General features: G+C 31.1%; 1 protein-coding gene across 1 annotated transcript; it reads right to left on the bottom strand.

Moving 5' to 3' along the window:
• Positions 1-5,330: 5,330 nt before the first annotated feature.
• Positions 5,331-5,663, bottom strand: LOC142332743 (uncharacterized). Its single transcript, XM_075379355.1, has one exon. It carries the CDS (start codon positions 5,661-5,663, stop codon positions 5,331-5,333), a length of 333 nt encoding a protein of 110 aa, XP_075235470.1.
• Positions 5,664-7,794: the final 2,131 nt, after the last annotated feature.

Here is a 7,794-nt window from a genome sequence, read left to right as displayed (position 1 = left end):
GATTGTTTTATAAATGTTTACCTGAAAAAAACTTTAACTTTTAAAAGTGATAAATGCCATGGTGGGAAACGAAGTAAAGACCGCGTCACAGTTCTTTTAGGCGCGAACATGTCGGGGACAGAATATTTGAAAACTCTCTTAATTGGTAAATTGAAAAAAAACACGTTGTTTCGTTAACGTTAAATCTTTGCCTATTCAGTACGAAGCCAATAGAAAAGCGTGGGTTACTAGTGAAATCTTCGAAAAATGCTTATTCAAATTGGATCATTACTATCATTCGAAAAATTGAAAGATTATTCTATTTCTTGATAATTTCCCAGCACATCCAAACTCTTTCCCTCAGGAATTATCATCTTGAATGACGTGACTGAGCATCATTATTTTAACATTTAACTGAGCATCATCACAATTTTTATAGTTTTAAAAAAGTTCGATTTAAAAACCCACAAACCGTTATTTTGTTGGAATGTGAACAAACTAACAGTAAAAACCTTTGTTCTAGCAACAATAATGGTGATGATGATGACTGTGATAATGAATGGCAGTCAGTTGCCGATGTTTTACAAGTACCCAGAGATACAACTTTTCGGGATTATGTTTCTACAGACGAAAACTTTGTAGTAGGCGAATACCCTACTGACGAAGACATTATAATCAATACGATTAACATCATAGAATGACATCATAGAAATTGATTCGGATAACGACAATGATAAACTACCTTGCATACGCCCCAACTTTAATTCAAGTTACAGATAACATTGAATTTGTTCGACGATTCGTTGACTCAAAAGATGATGCAACACAGTCGGGTTTTCCCGCGGTGAAATATAGAAAAATGGTTGACTACTTGCATCAAAAGAAATTAAATTCAGTTTTGTTTTACGAAAGAGCTAATTATTCTTCACCTTTTATTTTATTTTTTATAATTTGTAATATTGTTTTTATTTTATTTGAAAAACTTTTAAAAACACAGTCCTTGAATTTAGAACTGAACCGTTTTTTATATACAACACAACAATGATATTTTTTAGTATTCGTAATAAGGATAGCCGTTTGTATTTTTCATTCATTTACGATTTTTATACAATAAATTATCAGTGAGAAAATATGTGAACAATGTATACAGTATTTTCGTGTGCAGCCTTACATTTTGTTTAGTGTCTTCCGCAGTAATTGAATACTCTTTAGGAAGTTAAATTTAACTTACTAATTGCATACATAATATATATACGTACTAACCAATACTTGTATATAGTACACTGTATTTATAAAGCTGAATCATGTCGTGTAATAATATTGCTTTGATTTAAGACTGTATATGGAAAAATTCAATATTTTCTTATATAGTCCTGTACATTTTACATGAGTGAATTTACAGCGGGTAGTAATTTCGTAGCATGTATTTTCCCTAACTCGGAAGTCGTATTTTGTTTTATTTACTTGAATATTTGAGTCATAGGATTTTCTACATTCACTACATACACACACACACACACGCGCGCGCGTATTTATTCTGTGTTGAAAAGAATAATTTTCATCGATAATCAATACTTTCATACATTTCTTTGATAGTGTGTTAGTTCGATGAATGTTTTCGATGTTAATTTCGATGAAATTAACAATGTTAATTTTAATTTTTTCACAAGATTTTGAAACAAATCGTATAATAAATTTTATATTTATCAAAAAAGTTTAATCATATAGTTTAACAAAAAATTGTTGCATAACTCAATAAATTGGGAATGAAAGAACACATTTTAATCTGTAAACCAATTTAAATTGTTAATAAATAGAATTTTTCATCCCTGTGGCAGAGTAATAGCATCTCAGCCTTTTATCCGGACGTCCGAGTTCGTATCCCGTGCAGTCCTGGCATTTTTCATACATTACAAATTTCCACTATAATATTTGCATGCACAAGCTTCTTTGTAAGCTCCTGTGGCAAATTAATTCATCAGTAAAAAGGAAATTGCAAAAAATTGAACTCTAAAAAAAAATTCATGTAAAGAATCTATAAGAAATATATAATATTTTCAGAAATTCCACTTTAATTCTAAACTTGTTGTAATATTATTCTTTGATCTGAACAGCAACACAAAATTATTTATATACAGTACACAAAACATAATTTCTGAATTACTATTTTTACCAGCTCTGAATTTAAAAAAAAATCCCAGTTAATTTAATTAGGTTTAGAAATTATTTTTTTTTTTTAGGGATATGAAGAAGATTATCTGATAAAAAGTGACATTATTCTCGTTTTCTTAATAATAAATTGTCCTTTCTCATTTTGTCTTGCTGTAATCATCATCATGGTATTATAAAATTCATAATTTTGTTAAATCTTTTTGTACACATTTAAAATTTCAATTTATTTCTTTTTAGTATTCTTTCTAAATTTTATAAATTAAACTTGTAGTGATGCGTTGAATTATCTACGATATAGAATTAAATTTTTAATAAGCTTTATTTTACGTTCTAGCATTAATGTTAACCATCCGTAAAGGTGCTAAAATATTATTTAATAAAAAAAACTTAACTTTCCATTTCAAAATTAGCCTTGGTTTTCTTTATTTTACAGCTTAACCGGTGGTTTATTTTCCAGGCATTTAATTTAATTCTTTTTTTGTTGTTTTCTCTGGGTTCATAACTAGTAATCTATTTATACAAAAGAACTTGTACTGAGTAATTCATAATCAACGTCCAGTAAAACCTACTTAAGATAAATTAATGAAAAATTTATTTGTTTATACAAATTTCATAAAGATTAAAAATCAAATTTCACGGTATATTTATTATTGATTTTCTTAGTTATAAGTACACATTAAGGTAATTTTTTTGAAATTTCGAGTTTAAAGGTTTAAAATCGAGTAACAATAAAATTTATTATTTTTTTAATTTCTAGTATTCAAATCCGAATAAAAACAACTACCTTTAATAGGATTTAAACCTAAAATCTCTCGACTTTGAAATCAGCTTATTTTCGACGACAAATGTTAGTTGGTTGATGTTAGTATTGACTCACAAAGATTGTATTGCCTTATCATTTTTATTATCTTCGATTGAAATGACTATTTCAAAATATCGAGATATAAGTTTTCTAATAAGAAATAGTTTTGTTTATTAAGTTCATTGTTTTTAATATGATAAAAAATCAAGTTGTATTTTTCATAATCTCTCTCAGTTTTTCATATGGCTTTGCTAGTAAAACATATGAATGTCAATCGTCAATAATCAGCAGAGTTGCTTTTTCTGTGAGTTATGATTTTTATTATACAACCTTTTGATGAATATCTAGTGCTGATGTCATCTTATAGGATTTAAAATAGGACGTGAATTTCTATTACTACATTTCTTAATGTGCCATTATCAGTGTACATTTGGTCGAATGAAAAAGTACGGGAAATTAAATTATTTTTTCAAAAAAGCGTAGCTTGAATGCTTATTATTCTAAGGGATAGCAGTGGTATTGACGGTAGTGATTTACCCGTGTATATATATATATATATATATATATATATGTATATAATTTTATAAAATGTTAGGTAGGTAAAATATAAAAAAGTGTAGTTTGTTGTAAATAAAAACCTTTTATGGGTACATAAAAAAAGGAGACGTTTTCAGTTTTGTGCGTAACGTTTCATGGAAGTGACAAGTTTTGTTAACCGTATTATATACTATTATAAAAATCAAAGGCGTTCGTTATCAGCAAAATACAGATAAAAAAGATTTTCTGTAATAACTATCAAATATAAAATGACTAGGAAGTTACTCTTCAGATTGTTACATATAACTTTGCGACATCAATTGAAAATAAATTATTATCCGTCAGTTAACGTAACAGGTTTATTTTATAAACTACTGACTATATCAAACGATGTAATAATGACTACTATTTACTTACTTCTAAAATCAGTAAAATTGCTTTTTTAAGAATTTTATATAAGACCATGTCAGTTGAAGTACATTATTATGAGGTATAATAAATATCTTTTACAGTAGCTAAGTGCAGTTAAAAACAAGTCTAAGACGAAATCAGAAGGTGAATTTTTGGATTATTTCGGTCATCCACATTTGGTATTACATTAAATTGAAGTTTGTTGTAGTTTTAAAAGTATTTTTTGTAAAAGCATTCTAAGTGAAATCAAGAAAACGTTCAAAAGATTTTTGTTAAACGTTTATTATACAAACAAAGCGATCAAACATTCTTAAATTAGAAAAAATTAAAATTTAATTATGGAATCTTACTACATTTTCAAACCAAACCATCAGTAGTACAAAAAAATAAGTTAAAAGTAGATATAAATACAAAAACAAAGCTTAAAATAAACAAAATGGAAAATATATAATTAAATAAAAAAAAAATTAAAAAAGATAAATAAAAAATGAAAATTTAATAATTAACATGTAAATTAATAAAAACATGAAAATGAAGATAAATAAATAAACAAATTACGAAATAAGATAAAATAATAAAAGAAGTATTCATTGGAAATTAATCCAATATTGCTTTGGTCAGACCTAATTTTTTTTTTCCTCTACTCCCCTGGGTCGGACCGACTTGATGGTATTACGCCACTCAGGAGAGTGTCCGTTACTCTAATTAGACCTCCCCACCTACCGGCAATATACCGGCATGGCAGGTCGGGCTAACCGGTGGCTCTTTTGAGGTTTCTTTCATTTTTGTCCTTTATGGCACCACACCATACCTCAATGCCGTTGTGTGGCCCATGGATCTTTTGTTATTTTTTATTCTTACCAAGCACACCCAAGGAGTCCTCAGCAGATCATTGAAACCAGCACACCTCAGCATGCTGGCTCTCACTGCTGAGGCTGTCCACCCCACTTAACAAACTAGTACCCCATATTTCTTTCATCTATGCTCTTTTGCTTTAAAACTGTTCTTATGTAATCAGCAACCTTTTTCCATTTTACCTGACTATCAAGCATATAATCAACTGTTTCCTTCGGCATTTTCCCTCTAATACCTGCATACTGCCTTAACTCCTGCCATTTGTGGCACCTCAAAATGGTATGCTCAACATCATCTTGTTCTACACAGTACATACATATAGGCTGATCTCTTTTGGCAATTTTATGAAGATATGCATTGAAACAACCATGCCCTGTCAAAAATTTTGTAACATAATAATCCATTTCACTGTGACGCCTACTTGTCCATATAAATATGTCAGGTATTAATAATCTAGTCCAATTAGCTACCCCTGCATCCAGCCATCTTTGCTGCCATAAGCTACATATCTCTTATTTTACTTCATTATCTGTTCTGCCTAAGTATTTCTCAACTCTGTATTTAGCGACAATATCTATAGGAAAACTCCAGAAAGGACACGGAGGGCCTCATAAGAGACCGTTCTGTAGGCTAATACAACTCCTAAGAGTACACCTCTGTGTATCTTCTTCATTCTATCTCTATTCCTTCCAATAATGAATGCTGACCACCATGCCGGAACGGCATACAACATTGCAGAAGTCACTGTCGACGCAAGAACTCTTCTCTTTGAAGCCCTTGGTGCTCTCTCCTTTGACATTAACGCATTCAAATTTCTCATCATTCTTTCTGCACTATCACATATTTTTAAAACATGTTCTGTAAAACGACAGTTCTTCTGCAATGTGACTCCCAAATATTTTAGCATCTGTACTTCCTCTATTCTGTGACCATCGATGTGTATATCAACCGATTCTAGTACCCTTCGTCCGGTGAACTTGACATATTTACACTTATTCACAGATAATTGTAACCCTCTTGTACGCAACCATCTAGCTACTATTTCTAGTGACAGGTTTGTCTTATCTTTAACTTCTTCCATTGTTTAGCTTGTACGAGCACAGCTAAATCATCAGCATAAGCAATAAGCTGTTCCCCTTCTGGATACCTTAAACTAAGTATGCCATCAACGACCAGGACCCATTGTAATGAGCCCAGAACTGAACCTTGCGGCACACCACCTGACATATTGAAGTGTACTTCATCTTCTTGTGTACTAATCTTACACCTTCTTTCATTGAGATATTCCTCAATTTGTCTCCGCATGTATGAGCTGATTCTCTTCTCTTCCATGGCCATATTTATGTGTCTCCATGCTATTGTGCCGAATGCATTCTTCACGTCAAGTGATACCATTAATGGAATCTGTCTAGTTCGCCAAGTACCTCTTCTAGACTCCTCGGCCCAATTAATCACCTTACTGATGGCCTGAACGGTGGATCTCCCCTTCCAGAAGCCATATTGATTTGGGCTTATGCCCAAGCCTTCCTCAACCTTGCTCACTCTGCGGCCAGCCAGCATCTTTTCCACAAGCTTTCCCGTTGTGTTCAGTTGGCTCAATGGTCTATACGTCATTTCCTCTTTCATCTGTGCTCTTCGGTAATAACACAACTTTCGCCTCCTTCCAACACTCCGGGAAAGTCTTGTTTACTAGTCCATGACTGACCACCTCTAGCATCTCATCTCATCATCTCTCATCATAGATGAGAGAAGACACACTGAATGTGAGAACAGACGTTTTACAATGAGTGAGCTCTTATGCGCTGGACGTATGTTTGCTATAAAGAAAAGTCCTGGTCCAGATTATATCCCAGCGGCAATTATCAAGAAACTTATCAATCAAGCTCCATGGTCAGACCTAATTGAAAGTGAAAAATAAGCAAATATGAGCATATAATAAACTAAACACACCCTAAACTTCTTCCTCAAACTGAATGCCACGCTTCGTTTCATGTCCCATGAATGTAACAGAACAAGATAAAAATTTAAGTAAAGAAGTAGCAAGAACATTGAACCGTCAAACAATTATTTACAATAAAAGTAAAATATTTTAATTTATAGAATAAATTTAACATATTTTCTTGAAATATATTTCTTATATACAGAGTGTATCACTGGTTCAAAGTTTAATTCTGAACAGAAACAGTACACTAGACCAAAATGCATTATGCGTATTTGTAATGTTTGTTTTTTTTACATTAAATAGGTACTTTTCTGACAAATGTAGTAACGTATTGTTTCTAAATAAAATTTTTAATCTTTTTAATTTTTTTTTTATTTTATTAAACTTATCTTACACCATTTTGTTCAGAATTAAATTCTCTACAAGTTTTGTTTAAGAGTTTTATGTGTTTATTAAAAACACATAAAACAAATGCTACTCCTCAAACATAAGAAAACAGGATTTTTTACCCTAATTTATTGGTTTTCACCCCAGATTTCTCAAATAATTCCGCTGATACGATTGGGGAATATATTTTATTCGACTTTTCAGGATAAAGCATTAAGAAACTACTAATTCTGTTCCTTAAACGTCTTAAAAATCTCAGTACGAGTTACCGGGGTAGCTGAAATCCGAGCAAAATATTTTACTAGCAGTAACTCGCAAACGAAACATTTTAGAACACGTGTTTATATGAAAATTTTCTATTATTTTCACTATACTTCATTTGCACTCATACATATCATCCTCATTTATCCTCTGAAGTATTATCTGAAAGGTAATTACCGGAGGCTAATCAGGAAAAGAATGGAATAGGCTTTCAAGGGAAATGAGGAGTAAAGTAGTTTTCCGTTTTTTTCTTCACTAAGCAAATTTAATATTACATGTCAGAATGATCAAACCCATCAAAATTCAAGTATATTCAGCACTAAAGGCGACATCTCTCCCCTAAGGTAATCTATTAACCACAGAAGTTACCTTAGTAGTTGAACATCATTAGATTCAGAGAAAAGCTGAAAAAAATAATTGTAAAGTAAAATTTAATAAATGTTTTTTT

This window comes from Lycorma delicatula, chromosome 12, assembly GCF_047948215.1.
Source record: "Lycorma delicatula isolate Av1 chromosome 12, ASM4794821v1, whole genome shotgun sequence".
In the NCBI taxonomy this organism is placed as follows: Eukaryota; Metazoa; Arthropoda; class Insecta; order Hemiptera; family Fulgoridae; genus Lycorma; species Lycorma delicatula.
This window is presented reverse-complemented; position numbering and strand designations above follow the sequence as displayed.

Coding starts and splice junctions, on each gene's coding strand:
- LOC142332743 (XM_075379355.1), bottom strand. CDS start 5,663: ATGCTAAAATATTTGGGAGTCACATTGCAGAAGAACTGTCGTTTTACA.